The sequence below is a fragment of the Poecilia reticulata genome, chromosome 21 (assembly GCF_904066995.2).
Source record: "Poecilia reticulata chromosome 21, P_reticulata-male-v2, whole genome shotgun sequence".
NCBI classification, from domain to species: domain Eukaryota; kingdom Metazoa; phylum Chordata; class Actinopteri; order Cyprinodontiformes; family Poeciliidae; genus Poecilia; species Poecilia reticulata.
This window is the reverse complement of record NC_088850.1, coordinates 15,936,046-15,959,867: the sequence shown is the minus strand read 5'-3', so window position 1 is coordinate 15,959,867 and position 23,822 is coordinate 15,936,046. Positions and strand designations below refer to the sequence as shown.

Here is a 23,822-nt window from a genome sequence, read left to right as displayed (position 1 = left end):
CTGACTGTTATAAAAAAATAAATAAAAAATCACAACATTTTAGACACAGTTTTCACTCTATTTACATTTTAATACTCTGAACACCTTTTCAGGTGAGGATTAAATCTGGCATTTGATACTTCAAATTGGCACTATGGAGGATATTTTATTTCTTAATGTCTAATCGATGCTTATGGTAATATGATGGTGTCATTATTAAATTTCCTATGAGACCTATTGTATGTTATGGAGGCGTTTTTTGATTTTTCAAGGGGAAAAAAAAAAGTTTTCTTATTAGAATCATTTTCAGCTGTGGTGCAAGATTAAAGTACAGACATCTGTGTTAAAACCAAGCTCCCTGCAGGGAGATTGTACTTCAGTTCAATACTTCAGTTTTTTTTTTTTTTATTTACTGTGGAACAAACTCTTCAAGACGTCCTGTACCAAAGCTGAATACACGACTCTAACAAGTCCAACACTGCATATAAAGAATTTCTCAAGGCAGTAGCTGCAAACAAACTCATACAGATGATCTATGCTTCTGCCTTGGGTCAAAAGGAACATTTATCACGGTTGCTACTATCAGTCGATAATATCACACTCAGCAAAACCAAAGACACACTCACTGCAGTAATTATCGGCCTAATGGCTGGAACAGCAAAAAGAAAAGAAAAAAAAAATCACCCTACATGTTATTTTAATATTTCATTTCTAATGTTAGCTTGTCTACAGAAAGAAATAAATGGCATTTTTGTCTTAGATGTGTTATTTTTCTGTCTTTCCACCTCTTTATTTTTGGTGTATAAAGTGGATGAAGTTGCTGTAATAAAACGTCGCTGCAGCCCTAGCAATCACCCTCGTCTCCTGCTAATAACCGCAGACAGACAGTGACTGACTGTTTCTGCTTATACATTATGCAAACAGAACAATAAAGTGAATCATACTACAGAAAAGCTACGGTACTTCTTAGGTAGACCTGTGTAGTGTGGTTAATTATGAACCGACTTCCAGCTACATTAAGTGGCCACGTATTTGATACAAACCAGTCAGAAGCTACGTTATGACTACTGATGGACAAAGTGAAAAGTCTTAATCATTTCATCTTCATGAAAACTGTGAGATAGGTGAGATACATTGGTAGGAAGGGAGCATTGTGTTATGAAATAGAGATGCTGATTAATATAAATTGTCATTTCAAATCGCTTGATTGAAATGAAAAAAATTAAAGATAATCAGAATATATGTACAAGCATATAGGTTCATGATGATGACTTTCATTCAGAAGCCAGTGGAACATCTCAAATCTGAGATTATGTGCAGTATTTTATACTTTGTAGAAAATTTTTGTTCATTAAGCAGCAACTTTAAATCTCCTTGGTGTTTTTTTTTTGTTTGTTTTGTTTTTGCAAGATGCATGAAACTTCAGATTTACAGAGCATCTCCTCTTTGACGTATTTTGAAACATTTCTATCATTTGTTTTAACTAAAACAGTTCTCTAAAAGGCATAAAACTCTTTAGTTTTCAGGTTTGAAAATCAATTTCAGAGCTCAAATGACCCCCCCTGATTTTGCCGAGCTCTGTGAGAAAAGTCTGAGACTGTTAAAAGATTTTGCCGGAAAGTAAGACACTAGCTCACTCTGTGTGAGCCTTTTAAAGAGCGAACAATTGGCGTGCAGCGAACTAGAGAATGACAGCATTTTAAATTTAATGTAACCATAGGCAGCCACTTTCTCTCACATATAGATTAAATGGATAATGCTCGTAATCGACTCGGCCTCTATCTAGCGAACATTCTGCAGAGGGTAGCGGGATGTCACTGATATCTGTATAAAAAGCCAAACCCTCCATTAATCCGACACACAAGGCAATGATTTTAACCTTTTAGTGCTCATGGTGCAGAGCGACACCACAGCAAGGCTGAGTGGAAGCTGATTTTTACGTTCCACCTATGCATCACATGCTGAAATGACTCCGTGGATGTAAAAAGTACTGATGAAAGCAAATGTTATGCATTGAACTGATGCAACAGATGGGTGACAAGCAAATGTGGTTGGCTGAAGTATTCTCTTTGCATGCTGGTGGCAATTTTAAAAAGGCAAATTCTGACTGGGGAACAGTTTTGCTTAAATTGATAGTTTTAAAATGAGTGTCTGCGAAATGGTTAGATGGAGTTAATATCACATCTGCAGATAGAGTAGATAACTTTGCATTTTCATTTTGTACTAATTCGCATTCAGATTGAATGTAGCATCTATTCCACGAAGTGCCAACACTAATTTATACCGTCTCACAACACACCAGTCTGAAAGTCGTTGAAGCAGTTTAGCTGAACGATTCTTTGAAGCCATTTTCACATTTACAATGGACAATTAGTTCAAGAGAAAAAGGATTTGATTTGCACAGGAAATGAATGTTGGAGGCTGTGGGCAGCCAATCATCTTCCTACGGAAACACAAACTGAGAACTGAACACTCATAGAAAAGCAAGGTAAGGATACAATTACTTTTAGTTTATATGCCAGTTCACTATTGTATCAGGTAGTTAGTCTGACCTGATATGAAATATACTCAGAACCCATTGTTATACGTGAATCATCTACTACCTTAATTTTCTGTGTACATAACCAACAACTTTTGCAGAAGTACAACCACAAAAGACATGAAAACTATTTATGGTTCATGAATTGGTGTTTTGTGTAAACAGTAGTAATTTATTTGGGAACTGAGTTGTTTTATTGTGCAGAAGTCTGATTTGGTCTTGGAGCCCCAACAGATTAGCTATTAACCTTAGCCTCTGGGATTATTAATCTGGATTTTTACTAAAAGATTTTTAAAGATGAGTTTCATACTGTAGTAGGAGAACTCCACTTCCCTCTTCCTTTCAGGCTAAAACTTTTCCTGAATATGAAATTGTGTTTTATTTGCTTGGTTTTCACTGGTATTAGTACATATCCAGTATTGCTACAACAGTCATTATCTAATATAAGATACAAAACTTAAGAGCTTTAGTTCACTTTTCTGGAAAGATGCACATCTCTATGGAAAAGACTATTTCTTCCACTAAAGCAATCTTCAGCACAAAGCACACAAACTACCCAAGTCACCTTTCATTCGCTTTTCTCACTCAAATCTCTGACAGGCTAGACCTTCATGTACCGTCCCTTAAGATATGGCTGTCAATAAAACTGTCATCTGCAGATTTGTCTCGCTGTTCTTACAGCGTCTCAGCATTTTCAGAAGCCAAAAGAATTACACAAATTGAAATACAACCACACTGACCCGAAACAACCAAACTGACTCAGTAAAAAAAGAAACTAGTATAAACTTGTTTAAATTTGTCTGTGATGTAATTTGAAAACTGCATAAATAGAAGCTGATATTACTTGAATCTGTCATTATTCACAACAATTGCAGACACACACAAAAAAACAAATACGATCCTGGCTTAATCATGTTACGACGATAAACTATGAGCAAGTTTTCACTCTCCCTTTTATCTGACATGAATATTACTTGTAAAATATCACACTCTTTTCAATGAAATGCTTCTTGGATCTTGGAAGTGAACAGGCCGGCTGATGTATTCATAATATATGGTCAGTTAGTGACGTGAAATTGGTTTTAGGAGGGAACCTGGTTGATTGACCTGCAGGAAGCGAGACCTTTTTCACACCACTTTGCATCTTGAGCTGAGGCAAATAAGGACAGGGATGATGGGATGATGGCTAGTCTGTGTTCTTTATATAGCCAGCAGATGTCTTAGTGTGGACACCAACACCATCTGCTGCTCTCTCATGTTTTTTTATTTTTATTTCCCCAACTGTGGACAAAAGGCTGCGCATTTTACCAGATGAGACTTGAAAACATAGTTTACCGTTGACTTTTCAAGGAAAAATGCACTCATTGGCGTAACTAACTGCTTGCTCAATGAAGAAACACCTTTCTTTTTTTTTCTCTTTTTTGCAGATCTGTGCACAGCTTATCCACAAACACGGCTTCATTTTACCCCACTGAGTCCAAGTTTAGAGCCGGCAATACGCATAACACTTCAAATCTAGATCTAGCAGCTTTCACAACTGTGCACAACTTAATAGGTACATACTGTACACACGAACGCGCACGAGCACGCACATATCTCTTTATCACTGCAGTTTTAAACAGTGCTGCTGAAATCAAACTCAAACTCAGGATGTTTGCATGTTTTTGAACCATTTTGGCTGCATTGCACATTCATCATATTCCAACGAGAGCCGGGGATTGCCGTTTCCATGAAGGTGATTTACTCAAAGTACAATATTTAGTACTTTTCAGCACATCGTCCGCATAAAAAGCAGCTCATTCCTGTTAGAGCCTTGCACAAATGAATACACAACACAACTCGTAGCTGCACGCTCTCCTTCTTCCCACACTGTGTTGTTGTGCTAAGTACTTGTCAGGTAAACAGCATCCATTAACCTGCCTGTTATCCATTTCTAATATAAGATTCATGATACAAAGTGCATTTTTTTCAGGAATGCAATGTGCACAACAGTTGTTTTTATATGGAATGGGGAGCTGCGTTGCCTAAATATGTAAATATATGTATTTGTCTCCCAGAACCTTATACCATTGGTTTTTGTTTCTCTGCTGATTTTTGTTGGTCTGCAATTAAGCAGAAACATTACACAGTTCTAACCACAACTATATATTGTTTCGCAAAATCTTTATTTCAACGAGCACTTAGGAAAAAATATTCTTGTGGGATGTTTCATTCACTCTCTAATAGGGCTGTAGTGATACAATAATCTCACGATACGATACACGATATTCTGCTCACGATACGATATATATTGCAATATTCAGCAAACGATATAATTCAATACACTTTTGCGATTTTCTCAAAGATTTTAGAGGGACAGAGTGATTTTGGTGACATTTTGTGACTGTTATAGAGTTGGATTGAATTAATTTAACTGAAAACTGATTAAAAGCACCAACTACACAATACCTGGCTCTGGTTGGACATGGACACAGACTTAAAAGTTGACAGCTGGACAAAATGAATCAAGGAAGTGGTGAGAAAACATGTTTCTTTTAATTGAAATAGTAAAAACCGTAGCTAACATTCATTTGTAAAGTAAATAAAGTGCACCAAGTACCCTGCTCTGAACAGTTTGATACCTTTTTAACCTTGACACTTAACATCTGAAGGAATCACTCTAAGCCTGATGAACGACTTGCTCTCCCGGCGAAGCAAGCAGTAAGTGAGCAAGATGACAGTTGGATGTTACGATACTTGCGGATGAATATCAATTTTTTTCAAGGAAAGAAAATATCGATATATATCGCAAAATCGATATTATTACACATCCCTACTCTCTAAAGACAAAAATAACTATATTAATTGATTGTAGAGGGAATTTTTCTATGAAAAGACAAATATTGTTCTTGTTGCTTATCCATACCTGTATATTTAAAGAACTTACACATATACTAAATATGAAAAGTATACCTGTGCTATTAAAAGGTCAGTTACTGCTTTATGTATTTCAGCATGCTTTTTTTTAAGGTGCTGCTTCCAGTGTATTTCTCAGCATGCTGCAACATGGCTAATGTACTAAAGCAGTTATTTACCCACTGTGCAACAATGCCACTGCAACACTGACAGCATTTCAGAATCCACTGCAACATGTTTTGGCAGTACACATCTTTTGTGTGATCTCCTTTCAATGACCCACAGAAATAACAATCCTATAAGGAATCTAACCAAGTAAATGCCACGTCCTTGCTTCAGAGAAGCAGGCGCTAAACAAAGAAGCGTTTTTTTCTTTTTCTTTTTTTTTTCCATGCATAGTTGGCCAAATGTCCTCATGCTCTCACCTGCCAATGCACACTGAGGCTACAGCGTGATGGAGACAGATGGCGGTTCATTTGGCTGACCTCCTGTGCTTATTGTACATTTGTTAAAGCACAGGCTGATGAAAAGAAGCAGGTAATATTACCTTGGTAGTCTGGCATGGAGACCTTGAAGCCCTAGGTTTGCTGAATTCTGAAGACAAAAAAATAATTGTACTGGTAATGCTCTTCAAGAAGTGTGAAACAATGGCCATACATCTTAAAAAATAGCTTTGCTCTGAAAAATTTCAGGAAAGTCTCCAAGTGTTCCTGTTATCAAGTATTCAACCGAATAGGGCTAGTAAAAAAAATAGATAAATATAAATATATATACTAGTCTATAAAGACTAGTTGACAAATATTAAAGTTAAATAAAAAAAGAAATTAGAAAAATATCCAAACAAAATCTGAAAATTCACCTGTAAACAAAACTGAGTTATATTCTTCAAAAAGCCAATAAATAAAATATTTACACAATTTTTTTTACAAAAGTTTAACATCTTAACGCTTAAACATGCTAATTTTAGTACATATGTATATTTGTATATATTTTGAATTTATTCATCATTTATAAACTTTATTTCTGTAGTTCTTTTACTGTCTCAAAAAGAGGTCATGATGAAATGTTTGAATAAAAAGGTATTGTGAAGTTTGGAAATAATCAATTCCAACATCAACAGAAGTTTATCATGATATATTATTAAAACAATATTCCTTTTCCCCTTTACCGATTCTCCCTCTGGACTTTTGCTAATTTATTTAGGCACTTTGATTTCATTTACTTTAGTCTCTGTCTTTTGATAGTAAAATTGAAGAAGACTTAATTTCACTAGAGCCTGTTTCCCTTTAATTCTTTTAGCTATTTATTTTTTTGTGATAAACTGAAAACAACAGCTGTTAGTTACAGATAAGACAAAGCAAGACTTCAAATCAGATTTCTAGTTATAAAGTGGTGTGTTCACCAATGTTAGTTTACAGTGCAACTCTTAACGAGACTCTCATTCAGTTCTAGGGTTTTGTGTATTGTGCATATGGACAAATTGAAAAAAGCTGTGTGTGTGTCAATGACCAAGCATACCTCATGATTAATTGAGTTTGCAGGCATTCGATTCTGCACAGGTCTCTACACAGAATTTCAATAATGTTGAAGTCTGAAGTTTGACTTTGTGTGAATGCCTTTTGTTTTTCCAGTCGTAGCTGTTCTGTTTGAAATCATTGACCTGTTAATGACCCAGTTTCAGTTTAGCCATAATGCACATGGCTCTCTGCATGGCTAAACATCAGAGTCATGCACCTTCAAAGCTGTGTGCACAATCTTTCTATATCTAAAATATATCTTTTTATTTTGTTTACATATATATCAGGTTTCAACTGTACATGGTTTATAAGCTGCAATTATGTGTAATGATAGGCTAATAATTTCAATGTTGAGGCCCATTAAGTGCCTCAGACAAACTCATCATTTACACGATGAGTAAAGCAAAAATATTAAAAACATATAGACCTTGGTTACAGCAAGAAGTGGCTGAGACACCTGGCAAAAAGAGAAAGGTATTCATTCACCTATTTTAATATCCTAAAACGGAAGCCTTTCTCCACAAGGACAAACATTAAATTTACTCCAACTGCCAGAAGGAGAAGGCAAAATGTCTACAATAAAGATTTAATCAAACTGATAACATGGCCATTCACCAGGCAGAACAATGTTTCTTGTACGATGCCTTCAGAAAAATCAACAAAAAACAAAATAAAAAAATACAAAAAGAATCAAGGGGAATATTGAAATGGCGAATGAATTCCTGGGAGGAAACTGTCTGCAAATATGAAGTTGAGAATATAGATTCATGGCGAAAACATTGGTAACACTTTATTTGAAGGGGGGTGAATTAGACTGTCATGACATTGTCTTAAACATGACATAACATCTGTCATGAACATGAATAAGCCTTCATGAGTATTTATGACTGTTGTCATAAAGTGTCATTCGGTAAATTATGACACTTTTAATACGAAGTTGACATTATTCAAAATGTCTTTGTTATGACAGCTTGACATTAACCAAGAAATCATTACTGTTTATACTTTACCTTTAATAACATAAAGTTACCTAATTTTTAAAGTGCAATCAATAATACTTTTATAACAAATTTATATCAGTAATGATTTCTTGGTTAATGTCAAGTTGTCATAACAACATTTTGAATAATGTCAACTTTGTATGAAAGTGTCATAATTAACCGAATGACGCTTTATGACAACAGTCATAAATATTCATGAAGGCTTATTCATGTTCATGACATGTGTTTATGACAGTGTCATGTCAGTCTTATTCACCGCCCTTCAAATAAAGTGTTATCAAAACATTTTTTGCTAAATCTCAACCACAGTGCATGTCAGCAGACAGGCTTTCTAATCTCAGATCTTTGATGTTGTCAGACTGTGGGCAGGAGAGCTAGAAACAACTTGGAAGTGTCATTTGTTTCCTGCTGGGCTTCTACGTAATGACTCCCAATGTTTACTTCACTCTTTACATCTCAAAGTAGCCTGTTGATGCGCCTCAAAGAGAATGTGTGCGAAAAGAATAACGGCAATAAAACAATGTCAATGAGATTCCACAGATCAAACGTGACGTTTACATCTAAATTCACGAGTTTCAAAGAAATTGGAGAAGTGGAGGAAATTCCAAAATCAAGAAATTATTTCCTCATTTGCGTCTATATATCAAAGCCAGTTGAAGAGTGCTTTCTTTCCCCAGAGACTATTTCATGTCTACATGGTAAATTTGCCTGATGTTTGTCTTAATTATCCAGTAGCCACCTGTGTGCAGTGTCCACCACAGGACACCAATCGGCTCCCAACTCCCTTTTCTGCTTGTCGGGTTCGTTAAATCCTTTTGAGTATTTTTTTTGCAATTGGTTGTGCTGGTGGAGTGTGAAAATGCTGCAGCTAATTTTGTGCCAAGTACCCAATATTTCTGTTCAAGGAAGCCCTGTGATTTCATAATATCTAGCGATTGAGTTACCAATATTGGGAACTGACTGCGAGGTCAGTGCATCAAAAGAGATTTACTCTCGGTAAAATGTCAGTCTCACAAAAAACCTGAATATAAAAGCACGTGCGCCACAGAAATACAAGCGTTTTCTCTCATTTTCTGTCCTGACATGTACCTGACCATGGCTGGATGCTGTGTGGTGAGTGCTTAAAAAGGACTCTAAGTGCAGGACAAAAAAAACAAACAAACAAAAAAAACTGCATCTCAAAGTCAGAAAGATGTAACACGCTTCTGTTGATCTGCTTTATGTCAAGCTTTCAGCCAATAATTTATTAGAAAGAGCTAAAATGCCATTTCAGTGAGTGAGTATCTTTATTGTCTACGATATTTTCAAGGAGTCAACAAGAGACTGAAACAAACTTTGACTAAGCAAAAGAAAGTGACCAAAGATCCTGTTTAAGACAGGTGCTTTGCTAAGTTGTTATATACAGAAACACAAGTTTAAGCATTTCACTTAGGAGTCTGTTTATGGGTGTGTGGCTTGAATTCGTGGGTCAAAGTTCGGTGTAAGATTAGATCTAACCGAATGCTATCCTGAACTGAAAATGATTGGACCCAAAAATGGACATTTAAAAAAAAATTTAAAAGCAATGCTTTGTAAAAATATCTCTGAGGATAACTTTGAAGCAGTTCAGCAAAGTCAATGCACCTTAGATAAGAACAGTTTATGGATATGTGGCGTCACACTCAGCATGTTGGAGTAAATATGGATGCAACACAAGCTGGCATGTGAGTATCAAAAAAAAGATAAATCTGATTTGAACCAACAAAACAATGACTTTCATCTAGTCTGCCACTCTTACTCCGTCTTTGTCTGCATTTCATGTAGCGTCATATTTAAGTGACGTAAAATGCGAACATCTAGACTGAGTGGGCTTCAGAACACATCAGCAGCATCTGCAGTTCACAACCATTCATCATGGCGGCCAGTGGTCTAATTTGAAAAATAAATCTGATTTGTACGGTTCAGGCTAAGCAAAGGATCATTCGAGCAAAATAGTTGGATTTGAGCCACTTTTGGTTTAAGTGTGAACAAAACCTATACGTGCCCCCAAGAGGTCAAATATTGATTAGATGAATTAATCAGAAAGTAAGTCAGAGTATGTCACATTCAGCAGATCCAAATATCAGCTTGCAGGATTTTCCTCAAACTTTCCTTCAGTTCTTCACTTTTAGACCCCGGTAAAATGCATTTCTTAGATCGTCAGCATATATGGAAACGTCGGATATGATGGGACAGAAGCAAGGAGCAAAATGAATTAATTGCTTTACATGCACAGCTTTTTTCAGATGCGGATAAGCTGACACATTACAGCGGTTAGTAGGAGTGCGTTTGAATATTTTTGACAAAATCACGCCGCCTTCGATCTGCTCTTACCTCATACTCCACATATTCCTCCTCCTCTACCTCGTAAGAAACGGTCTGAATCTTGACATGCTCGCCGTCGTCGAGCAACTTGGACTGAGGGTCCTCTGCGCTGGGCGTGTCCCCTCCCGCGGTGCTGGACACCTCTTTTGCCTTCTTCTCGGTAAAGGTGGTCTCACAGCACTCGCTTTTGTATTCCTTAGCCTTGATGCTTCCGCTGTCCTCCTTGTACAAGATGAAGTTAGGCCTGTAGAAAGCCTCCACCGCCAGATGCAGAGAGGTGGCGTCCAGAAACTGCTGCGACTTCACCTTCCCATTGGTGCTGTAACTTCCTCCACTGACTACATTCCCATTATTTACCTTTCCTCCTCCTTCACCGCCCTCACCTCCACCTGGGCCTCCTCCACCTCCTCCTCCAGCAAAGTAGTTAATAATGTTTTCTTGGTATTGGTTATTGGGGAATTCTCCTCCGTAACCATTGACCATGTGCTTACTGTTTTTGTCCAGCAATGGGTTCTGCAGTTCGCTGAGGTTCTCCATTGGAAGTGGGATCAAAATGCGAGAGAACGAACGTTCTCGGCAGCCGGACAGAGACAGAAGAGTTGTAGGGAGGAACAGGCTCCTTAGTGGTGGGTGTTAATGCCGGTAGACATTAATGGCATTAAGCACTCTGAGATCTGTAGAGGCAACAAACACAGACAGAGATGAGAGCTTTTACCTTCAGCAGAATTTTATTTGACATCTACTGGCAGGTAACATTTACTCCAACACATGCTCGCATCAGATCAAAGTTAACAGCCGGGGCTCTCTCAGCATCAGCAGCAGCAGCAGCAACTTTTACAGCCTTCTGCTTGTCGAGAACTGGATGGCGCAGATGAATCCATTAGGCCTAATTTGCATCCTCGCTCAAGTCACATTAGAAAACATTCACAGGCGAAAGAGCAGAAACATCAGTAATATGGCGAACTACAAAGGTCTTCATATCCAGTGAGCATTTCCATATTTCAGTCCGTTACAGCCACAAATGCTAGTGTGTTTCACTTGAATTTTATGCGACAGGTATAATTGAAAGTGAAAAAGATATTTTTTTTCTGTTTTTTTTTCTTTCACAAATGAAAACCTGAAGGTGTGGCCTATATATTGTATTTACTTCCTTTTCCTTTAATGAGTATAAATTAAATCCACTGCCATCAAGTGCCTTCGTACATCTACAAGTCTTTTGGGGTGTTTCTCTGCAGGCTTTGCACATAAAGACACCAACACTTTTGCCGAAATAGCTCAGGCACAGCCAGACAGAATGACACGTCAATTTTCAGGTCTTGCTACAAGTCAAAATTGGATTTAGGTCTGGCTTTGCCTGGGTTGGTCTAACACATGACCACACTTTGATCTAAGGAAAAAATAAATAAAATATTGTGGCTCTGGCTGTATGTTTATGGTTGCCATTCTGCTTGAAGGTCAATCTCCAGGCCTTTACCTCCTCCAACAGTTTTCCTTTAGGACCGTTTTGTATTTCATCTCTACTTATCTTTCTATGAACTAGAATGCAAAGAAAAGCATCATGATGTTGCCACACTATGTTTTACCTGAGGGGAATGTGTCCTTTGGAGAGCTTTCAACGTCTCCACAACTATTTACCGGGCTTGTCTGGTGCATTCCTTAGCCTTCATGACGTTTGTTCTTAGAACAATTGTTTTAATGCTCAGGTTGAATTACACAAAGGTGTGCTTTAATAACACACCAGGTGTCTTCTGAAGGCAATTGGTTGAGCTCAATTTTATGTAAGTGTATCCAAAAAAAGGGAAGAATCTCAACTAATCGAGAAAAGGTTTTTTATATCGCTCTTTTCCACTGTGTATGTAGTTTTTGTGAGCAGATCAGATTATTATTGTCAAATGTGCAATCAGTATCACCGTCTGATGTGTCAGTGGATGCCTCCTACATAGCTTTTGCTCACAGGGAAGCTATTATTCCCATTTCTCCTAATCAGTGTCTGATAGTTCTGCTTAAACAAGTATGACATCTTTAGAACATAAGTTTATAATTGGTTTGAGATTGGCGAAGGTACTCATTTTCATTGTTTATTAATTTTTCTCTAAATGTCTGGCACTCGATTTATTTCTTTTTGATATATTTCTCAGTTTATCAAAATATAATTGCGATAGCTATTTGGAGAAAATATTGCAGCGGTTCCCCTTAAATATATAGTAGACGTGAATAACCCTAAAAATAAAACTTTTAATGTCATGCGTAAGTGTGAGCCTTATGCCAGTCAGCATGTTTTTCAGAGCACAGGAAAGAAGAAAAAAAAATGTGCTGGATTGACTCAGAAGTGCTCACTAGCCATCTTCCATCTGTAGCACTATGCACCTGCTCTGGAAAGGCATCCAAAAGCATCCAGGCTCAAATGTAATTTTTTTTTTCATCCTACTCGTTTTCCCACAATCCCAGGTTTTCTTCTCACCCCTTGACCTTGCTCTGAATAATTTCTAGGTTGCATGAGATTTCCAGACATAGATTATTCACCTTGATTCCTGATACCAGTCATATATGGCTGAATTACCAAATGTTTTAAAGGTAATGCAGAAAACAACAAGACTAGGAACAACAGGAAAAGGCCTTCAGTTGATGAGATAAATACAATGGAGGGCTCAGTGATTAACAGCTTGTGTAGTTATCTTGATTTATAGGTTATTTATAGTGAATAAAAAAGTAGCAGATTCACTCGCATAATTTTCTCTATTTTCCATAGTCTCTTTAAGTCAGAACCGTCTCTTTCATCTCTGTCACTGCATTTCAATATGTTTTCCATAAATGAATTGCAAAAAATGATTATGTAAATGTGTCCTATCTCTGCACAATTTCAAACTGACATTGAAAGTCTGTTCGTACGAACTGTTCTTTGATGAAGTTTTCTAATCAATTATGTGTGCTGCATTCAAGTTCAATATGTATTTTGCAATTTATGAGCATTACCAGTTTCTCTGATACTCTAAAGAAAGGCAACTCAGTCATTTGTCATAGAAAAATATATATACATTAGACATAAAAAAACACACAATAATCCTAAGCCTTAAAAATAGCATATATATATATATATATATATATATATATATATATATATATATATATATATATATATATATATATATATATGTAAATATTGGTACAGAGTCACTGGTCTGGACCACCAAGTTGTTCTTGTAGCGTTACATCCTTCTGTAATGGTTTTTCCAAGCACATTATCAAGACAACTATGGGTTGATGCTCATAAATGCCTGGAAATCTATGCAAGAGAAGCAACCGCTCCCATATTTTAATGTTGGTGTGCAAACTTTTGTTTTTGCTCCCCCGTTTTTTGATTCAAAGAAATACGATCACTTCCTATACTCTAACAAACGTACAAGGTTTCCAGCAACTCCCATTGTGCACCATAAAATAAGAAAAACAAATACAGCAGAAAACCTCTTACAGCATCGCAGATGTTGTTTGCAGGCGGACTCTGACCAATCTGTAAAAGTGCGAGTAACATAACAATCTCACCATATATAGAAACTTAGTTTTAGAACTAAATCTAGCCGTAAACTCATTAAATGGGTTTATTAATCAGTAAATACTTGACAAGGTGAAAGGATAAAGCAGAATGTACAAGGTTTTGTAGTTTGAACCTCCTCTGGAACAAAAGGAGTGTGTCCTCAACCTCTTCACTGCCAGCCACATACAGGATGCTTCACATCTCACCAGAACTATTTAGTTTACTCCATCTATTGTTTTTCTTGAGCAGTAACATCCATCCATTCATTGTCTACACCCACTTAACCATGCAGGGTCACAAGGTGGCCGGTTCCTATCTCCGCCGGTCATTGGGCGGAAAACAGGATACGCCCTGGTCAGCCAGCCATGCAGATACAGTTCTGAAGGTGTTGACCCGTGCGGTTTCAATACAAATGCACACTCCATGTTGTAGCTAATTATTTGTAGACAAAAAACAACTTTGTATCCTTTTCATTTTACAGCAATTACACGCTGCATTGTGTTGATCTATCACATTAAGTTCCAATTAAAAACACTGAGGTTTGTGGCCTCCTTGCCTTCTTTGCTTTAATGACTTGTTATACGCTACAAATTCCTCTCTTTGCTTCCCCATTTTTCTTCAAAGGTAGATTTTTTTCCTCCCTCTCTTCTCTTTTCCAAAAACACATTAATAAATCAACATCCCCCAGACTCCCAGACATCCTAAAACTCTAGAAGCACTGGACAGCTAACAATGTTTTCAGTGTTCCTCCCTGCTGGTCTTCCTGTGCCTCAATGTGCTGAGAATACGATTTTGGTTAGACCATGCGTGGCCCCAGGGCTCATATGTGCAAGTGAATCTTAAATTTTAAGAATGAAACTAATAGCACATTGTTCAGTGGATGAGCAGGTGTTTACATTACTTTATGCTCTTGATGCAATATTTATGTAAGCATATGGGTCTCCTTGGCCTAAACATAGACCACGTTGTGGTGTGTGCATCCCGACATATAAATTATTGATACTGTAGGCCATTGCTGTCCATTGTATCCTTTAGATTGAGTTTTTTTTGTTTATATTGTGTTATTTTTGTACATTGTGTTTGCTAAATACTTCAGTTAAAGTGCATTTTATTAGCAGCTGTAAATCACCTCCGTATTAGAATAAAGCAACTGCTCTGATTACCATAACACCATAACATGTCTGCAACACTGTAAATAAAATCAGCTTCTGCTAAAATTACCACACCGTTTACATTTTATAAGAGAAACAAACTGTTGGCACGGATTTAAAGTCATAACACAGGATTTTAAAGGTTTTCAGTTATCAACCCTATTTTTTCTTGGGTTTGGGGGTTGATGCAGGGCCTATCGTGGCAGACATTTTCCCTTTGTGCTGTGTAAGACAAGTGCCTGATCTTCGGTACATTTAGTTTTGGAGGAAATAGGCAGAATGTTTCAGAAGCATTTGGTGAGTGGTCGGCCAGGTCGGGAAGGTTTGGTGTAAATATAATACTCTTAGGAACAGTGTTTTAAAAAAAGACATTGCATTTTTTCTTTGCTCTGACATAGACACTGAAATTAATTCCCAAAGGTGTTTGCCTTGACTATTCCCAGTTAATTTATTTTCTTGCAGAAGAAATCATCAGAATGTTTCCAGTGATGATTGAATGTATTTAAAGCATCAGTTTTGGTTAACAAGGCTTCAAGTTGCCACTGTTAGGCAACTTGGCAAACGAAGTTTGCCTTGCATGCCATAATATCCGGTCTTGAAAAACTAATTTGGTTCAGTGAGAACCAAAGAAGCTTCACCATCATATGTATTATTTTTCTCATTTTTACTGTATTAAAACAACACTTGACTAGCTTTGAGCAGCAAGTCTGGCAAGCAGCCACCTGCAGGTTGGCTACCTGAGCAGACCGTCCAAATAATTAACCAGCCAGTAAATACCCAGACACCCACAGTGCACAATAAGCACTTTTTAAACTACTACATTTAATGTGTACATATGCTAGATTTTTGCATTAGTCTATGTATATAACTCAAAACATTACATAAATGTCGTACACAAAATTACAACTGCAATAATTAATATGCTGTGCCCTTTCAGCAGCACTATGAAGAATTTGTTTTATTTTCCTAATGAACTGTGTAATGTATGCTTTCGATTTAATATTTATATGCAATCCCATAAAATCCTAGTTTCTAATATACAGTCCATGCTTAGTGGGGACAACAAACAATCCTGATTTGGTGCGTCTGCTTAAACTTTAAAAGCAAATAAGCCGAGTCGCTCTGACTCGGTTTTGAGAGCAAGACGATGCGGTTGTCATGCAAGTAACAGGAAAAAGTGTTCTGCTTCATACTTTGCCGCTATAATATCTGTAAGACTAATACTCCAAATAAATGCTTTAAGCTGACAGTGGACTACTTTCATGTCATTACTCTGGGACGCACGCAGGAATCTTTATGGTTTTGCCATGCTACTTAATTTGTTGAGGCTGTGTTGGTGGTTCAAGTTGGGCACTTTTTCTTTCCCTCCAAATGGGAATTAAAGAGTGAATAAGCTATTTTAGTGCAGGCTGAAAAATGTAGGACACCTTACAATCAGACAGCATGAAAGTCATAGAGGTAAAGAATTCTAATTTATATATGCAGGCATGTTTCATTTGGAAACATTGATAACATGTGGCTGTGAGTGACTATACATCTGTATGTGAGATGTTTAGTGCGTTTTTTTGTTGTTTTTTTTGGGCAAAGAAGGAGCAACAAATAGATGCAGGGAGAGGGTGAGGTGGGGGGGAATCGAGAGGGAGATCACAATTATATGTGATTCTCTGGTTGAGTGCATTTGGGCATATTGGCAGACAGCAGAGGCGGCGAGGAATAAAGAGCTGGGAGGTGCGGCTGAAAGCGAATGAGGCAGAGAAGCCGTTGTTGCAAGGAAAACAATTCGGCATGACTAAGATGGCCTTAGCGCAGGGCCTGGGTGCTGCAGTGCAACTGCATGAGACAGAGGTGCCCAGAGGGGTCCGGCAAAGGGGTCCAAAGATTAGCGATCAGCCTGTAAGCAACAAGGTGTGAATAGGGTAAGATTAGGACCGTGGCAGCGCCAACATCCGAGTGCCGCAACACAATTAGACTCCAAGTCAGCATAGCCTGCTTCCCTTTCTCAGTCTGCTGCCAATCACGCTCTAACCTCTGACCCTGGAGAAACGGAAAGCGGGTATTATCAACAAGGCCTAGAGGCGAGCGTCAGCGAGAGGCGGCAGAATACCAATGCGCCTTATCTGTCTAATGTGTTTACTAGTACGTCGCATCCACAGTTTCGCTGCCACATGTGGAGAGCTGCTTGCCGGGGACCACAACAACAGCTCCATCGCTAAATGTAATTTCATTTTAGGAGCAGTATGTGGCATTGAATGTGCACAAGAAGGATGACGACACGCACTTATTTATGGCCACAAATTGGGATGATGCACAAGGTTGAAATGCTGAAACATCGGCATTGGCACATCATTGGTGATCCCTTCACGCCGCCTCAGCAGAGGAAAACCCACAGATTGATCCGGGGACAAACCAAAATGATTATACGAGTAATGGGCTTAACTCATGTTGACTGATCCTTTTACGATCTATTACCATCAAAGGAGACTGTGCATAAAATGTAATCCACTTCAGATTAATCGGATGTCTATTTCCGCACGAACAGCCACAGATGAGGTCATGACTATCTGCTGAGCTCACGGACATAAAACTATTCATACATTTCACGGAACAGCCACAGCCCCCTCTCTGGAGTCCCTGTGCCCAGTTGCACTCTTGCCACCGTGCTTTATGATGTTCACACACCTGTGAGAGGACGCGAGGTGTTCCTTGATGTGTAAATCTGCCGTCTCTGTCGTGGGTGCTTGAATAATTCAGCGGGAAAGGTGTCGCACTTCTGCATAGTTTGTTCTCTGTTGTTTGCTGTCGGCGAGGCAGAGTGTGTCTGAGTTGTCTTCATTGCCTATTGATCGCAGACTTTAGGAGAGGAGGACAAGAGGCCAGCGCTTAGACTGGGTTATTTTGAGTGCTGGATGGACGGATGGGTATAGATTGAACGCTTATTGTCTTGTTTACTCATGCAACTCAGATTCGGGGGACAGAAATCACTGCAGGCGCTCAGGGGACAAGATTCCCATTTGGAGACAAAAATGATAAATCTCACCAATGTCAGTCCTTAAATATTAATAGTGAGAACTAGTCATGTGTAGTGCTCAGTGCATGCCAACAGTGTTAGTTTCTCCCACGAACTGAAATCCTCTGAAGCCTGTTATCCTTCTTATTTGTGCATTTTTTCCCATCCACTCAACTTTCATTTAATGTGGTCACATAAAATCTAAATTATTCGCACCATCTGTTAGACGTAGATTTGGTATTATGTTTTCATTCAGACAAAAAGTTTGTTTCTTATAGAAAATGAAACAGGCATCTCTCAAAAGATAAGAGAAAACAAGGAATCGATTTTTGAAAAAAAAATTGCATTTATTATTTTATTTTGTAAAAAATGGCATTTCTAAAAATAATTTACACCTTTCTCTGTAATAACCCCAATTTTCAGCCCCCTCCTCAGTTTATCCATTGGATTCACGTCAGTATGTAATGGGACAATTCAAACCTGTGGCTATTGAAACAGAGGCTCTGTACACTTTTCATACTTTTTCCTTCCACTAAGCTTTCCACAAATACGCTTTGACGCAGCAATCTGGGAACAGCCAGCTTTTCAAAGCAGTGATTTTTGGTGGCTTACCTTCTTTGAGGACAGCATCAAAGACTGTGTAGACATGAACATAAAGCCTTTCCAACAAAATATTTTTATTGATCTTATGGAACATTCAAATAATCTCAGAAACAAAAAAAAAACTGTGTTTATTAGCTGAAAACACTAATGACTAAAATTGCTTAAAACATAAACGTTTGAATTATATCACTTTATGGATCCACAAAATAGTTGTACTTTTTCAATTAGAGTATAAAACATATAAAACGCACATGCTTTAAGGGGAGATAACGTACTCGTTCACACACACACACACACACACACACACACACACACACACACACACACACACACACACACACACACACACACACACACACACACACACACACACACACACACAAACCCCCACAGCGGTCTTTGTTTCTTTTCCACCCTTTGATTTCTTCATTAAGGAAAAATGAATCCTTTAACACTGTTTGTCCAAGCAAGTGCTTTTACTCCAACCTCTACTCGATCTTAAAAAGACATATCCTGATAATACAGGACAGAAGTTGAGTCGCTGAAAAAAAAAACAGAGTAGGATTTTAGCTTCAGCAGTCCGCAAGTGGGGGGGGGGGACTGTGTGAGTTCTTCATCAACATCCTCCTCCATCGCAAGGGACCCAGTGCAATGCGACAGATATGGCCCCTTAATGAAATTAATTACTTGGGGATGAACATGAGAAGGCAAAACTGCGCGTAAAGGCAGCGCGCTTTCTTCACATAAAGACACGCGCGATCAAATAAAAGCGCACCTCTCTACACGCGTTAATTGCGAAAGAGATTCGAAAACTGTGACGGGAGGATAAAATCCCTACCTTTGGGTCCCGGCGGCTCCAGATGTTGTCATGAAGACGGAAACACTCGCTTGTTTTTGCCCGTGCATTATGGCAGCGGAGCTGGCGTTGTCCTCCACAGAAAGAGACATTTCTCAGACTTTCTCATTTAAAGAAAATAGCCCATCACTCCGGGCGAAACCGCTCTTCCGACTTCAGGTGCGGGGTGGGGTGGGGTGGGGTGGGGGGAGAGAAGAAAGAAAGAGCGCCTTCAACGAAGATGAGGTGCTCTCCCCCACAGTAAACCCGACCTCTCACTAGATATCGGTCTCTTCTGAAACTTAGAACAAGCCTCGGAACGAAAAAAAAAAAGAGGGAGAGGGAGACACGACTGATGGTGCGTGGAGGTTTAGAGAGAGATGAGGAGTGGAAGTGCGCGCGAGGCGAGCGGGAAACAAAGCGCGTCCACCCCCAGTCAGCCAGAGATTACTATAACCGAATTTACTATTACCTATTGGTCATCAGCAAGCCATCTGCAATCTAAAGATCTGCTAAAAAAAAACAACAACCTGCTGACTGCTCGAAATCAATGCAATCCACCGCTGCGGGAAAGCAAGCAGACTGGGATGAAATAAGGAAGAAACGTCCAAGCCAATCTAAGTTCATTAAAGTGACAGGTGATCAGAGTCGTGATCGGACTGGACTGTCATCTCTCCGTGGAAGAGCTTCAGGGCAGACAGCGGGCACCTTTTAAACACAGCTGCAGCAATTAGATAGAGAATGGATGGACGTGAGCAGGCAGCTCTGTGTTTTTGTTCTGATTTCATTAGTTTAAATGTGCGAATCCAATGACCTCAATCACGTTTTTATTATTAGTAGTAGTAGTAGTAGTATTATTTTAGAAATAAGACAATAAATCTACTTGGTGAAAGACCGTGAAAATAATTTCTTATTAAATAATGTTTGATTTCTGTTTCTTGGGAACACCTTGGTGCCATAAGTAAAGCCCTGATTCTTTATTGCATGTAGGTTCAACAAGGTGTCAAAAACACCTCGTCCAAAGTTTGGCCTTTGTTGACATGAGAGTTTCACACAGTTGATGCAGATTTGTCTGCTGAAAATCAAATTATTTTGATTACTTGTACTCTGTCATGTACAAGATGCCAGTTTAAGATGATTTTAGGTTTGTGACATGGTTTTTTCTGTTGGTGGTCAAAAAAAAGGGCAGACAGCGCCATGGTCAGTAATGCAGTTCGATGCTCAGTTTGAACTCCAGATAAACACAGACGTCAGTCGTCTTGAGGGTTGGCTTGTACTATCATCACATCGCTGCTGCTTTGAGTTGAAAGTAGTCAGCTGAGGTGATTCTGACATCTGATCAAAATGCTTCCAAGTCTTGTCCCTTCAAAGGTTTTCCAGGTGCCCCATTGTGAGGATACTCCAGCCAGTGCCGACCCAGAACTTGCTAGATAGATTCTACATCCTGGGATTGTCTTTGGCTACTCTTGAAGTCAAGTCAAATCTGAGGTTTATCCTTGCAGTAAAAAGGTGTGAATCCTGGCTGGAGCTTTTCCAGGTGCGTTCCCTTAAGCTCCTTCTCCATGGGCGTGGCTTTACCCTCCCCAGCCAGCCCCATGTACATTTATCTCCATTTCCAGGTACTGTGCAGTTCTTCCCTGTTTTCTGGAGCCACCTCAGGGGTGGTACAAGCTGGACCCAGTCTGCTCTGGGAAATTGTATGGCTCCATTCATTGTTTGGCCCATGGATTTATAGCAATAGCAACATCTCAAAAAGATTTTCTCTCTGCAACAAGACTGTAGTAGTTGGCATCATGACAAGCTGCAAATCAATAATCTCATGGTCGAACTTTGAGGTCCAAACCTTTTCACCTGTTGTAATGAAGAGCGCATACAGGGTTAACTGGACGGGACAACAAGCAAAGAGCAAATACACCAAGAAATGTTGGAGAAACTGGCTGCCCAGGGGTTTCTTGTGGTTTATATACTAAAAATATGCCTGTTGTTGTAGGTTGATTAGTCTCTCTAACTTGCCGTTTGTCCTGTGGGTGTCTTTGTTGCTCTGTGATAGACTGCTGTCTGGTCCATGGGTTTATTCCATTGCTCACCTTGTGACCCCCTTGGAATCCTGTAAGGATTAAGCAGGTGTAGAGGATGGATCCATGGACTTCATTACAGCTGCAGGCACAGCCAGTAACACTGGCACCGTCCTAATCAGACAGCACTGTGTGTCTTTGTATTTGTATTCTAAAATGTCTTGTGGGTACGCTAGGAAAAATGAAGCTATATCACAGAACTGTGCAGGAAAAAAAAAAGATTTCAGTGTAAGATTTAACACCTTAGCTAATTAACACATTAACACAAAGAGCAATTGCACCCATATGTTATATTATGCCAGGCGGCAAATTAGTACGCACTAAATCTGGAATCTAATCTAAAAAATAGACCTTTCTATAAATGTGCAGCTGGGTCACAGATATATATGAATCATCCTCTCGTAGGAATTTTCTTGTTACTGTTACATCAACAACATATCAATCATTTCATGCTTGTTTCTTTTACAAAAGAAAATGAGAACTTATTGAAAGTAAATGCACCTCAGAGTAAATATGCACCATAATCTACATCTGGACCTCTTACTCTTACTTATTTTGACCCTTAAGTGTAAAACCTCTAAGATTCTTTGTGTAGACATTTCTTTTCTTTGATGTACACTAGCTTCTTTTATGCATTTGACATTTAGACCTGCCCACTTTAGAGTAAAAAGAAAAAAGGGGGGGAAAAGGTCAAGAAATACCCCAAGAGAGTGTGGATCAAAATAGTCTAGATCATCACAGAGTTTGACCAAGGGATGGACAATAGGGATGGAAAAAAAGAGGGCAAGCACAATGGGAGGTGGCTCTGACAGGCCGTGTAATAGCTTGAACGTTCTGAAACATTGATCATACCGCCATTTCAACGTTTCCTCAAACCACCTACTGTTCTTAAGACAGGCCTCCCAGGAGTATTTTTTTCTTTCTTTTCCTACCTGTATTTTTATTTTTTTTTGTTCAAACTCAGTGGAACAGCAATCATTCCTGACAAACAGATTCAGGTCCGCTGGTCGGTTGCTCTCTTGGCCTCATCAGAAGCCCATCAATCATTGACGACTTTTCTTCCTTAGCTTCACTCCTCTCTTTTTGAACTTAGTTTGATCAGCAGAAAGCTGTCATACTGTGATGCTCAGCCGCATCCCTCCCCTGCTTTTCAGAGGTGCTTGTCGCTCTCGTAGCTACAGGCATGTCTCGCCATGCGGCAGAGCTGTACGATCCAATTTGTTTGTTTTGAGATGACTCCAATTCCTTTTGCCACAGAACATTAGGGCTGCAAATGAATATCCCTGAGCTCAGTGGCTCACAGGTCTGTTTGGAGGCAGGAGGAAGGCATTCTGGCATAATGGCAACAGCGTGGAGAGAATTCCTTAAAATCGGAGATATACCGGCCGTATTAAAAACAAAACAAAAAAACGCCTCGCTCTCGCCTCCAACCATTTTCTTGCTCTCCTCTTACGGTGTCATTTGTCACCTTTACAAACCTTTTCACAAATGAGTCTAGAAGGCAGAGGGCTCATCGACGGCACCGTGCTCGATTCCAACCTCCACCTCTCTGTCACTCTCAGTCGACACTCACAGGGAGAAACAGAAAAGAATACAAATGAGCAGCAGAGTTTGAAGAGACAAAGCAAGGCCAACAAAACGTTGCTGAATGTGGTGCTAATTGTTAAATGCCTGCCTCATGATAATACATATTTAAACCTCATGTATATGTAACACCTTTTAACTTTTCAATGTCATTATAGAAATGTGGATGAATTTGTAGCTAGAGTGCTGCCAGGGCTTAGTTAATTGAAAAAACGGCCACACTTAGTTTTCCAATTAAAGAAATGTTGGTTGACACATTAAGCTTCCTCACTGATGATGATGATGATGCACTCTGGAAAATAGACTGTAGCTGCTCCATGTTTCACTTCAGTGACTTGCAGCAAAAAAAACAACAACAACAACAACAACAACAACAACAAAAAACAATCAAGACTTTGTCCCAAGTTGAACGTTGCTCTCTCCTCAAGAAATCTGATAAACCCTTTGAGGATAAAAGGGAGCACAAAATAGAACCTTGTTGAAAAGCCTCACAGTCGTTTAAACAACACGGGACATGACATCTAGTTCACGTGTGGGTTTAACATGTTGTGCATGCCTTTGGTCTCTGTCGTGGTTAAGACTTTTATTTACAACGTCCAGCTCCTGAAACCTGCTATAGATCGTCGCCCCTCATCTTAAACATAATGCGAACAGAAAACTCATGTGCCAACCATCGAAATGTATCAATTATCCTGAGTTGTCTTCGGATCTGATTTTGATGTTCCCATGCAACAACTTTATTGATAAGTTGTTCATAATAC

At 38.9% G+C, this 23,822-nt stretch overlaps 1 protein-coding gene across 1 annotated transcript in view; it reads right to left on the bottom strand.

Annotated features, from left to right (window-relative positions):
* Positions 1-20,085, bottom strand: part of syndig1l (synapse differentiation inducing 1-like) — a 38,289-nt gene extending 18,204 nt beyond the window's left edge. The window contains exons 1-2 of the mRNA XM_008398404.3: positions 19,406-20,085; positions 10,284-10,948 (exon numbers count right to left, since the gene is read on the bottom strand). Coding sequence (XP_008396626.1) covers positions 10,284-10,811 — 528 coding nt within the window. The 5' untranslated portion in view covers positions 10,812-10,948; positions 19,406-20,085. The remainder of the gene's footprint in view (positions 1-10,283; positions 10,949-19,405) is intronic.
* Positions 20,086-23,822: the final 3,737 nt, after the last annotated feature.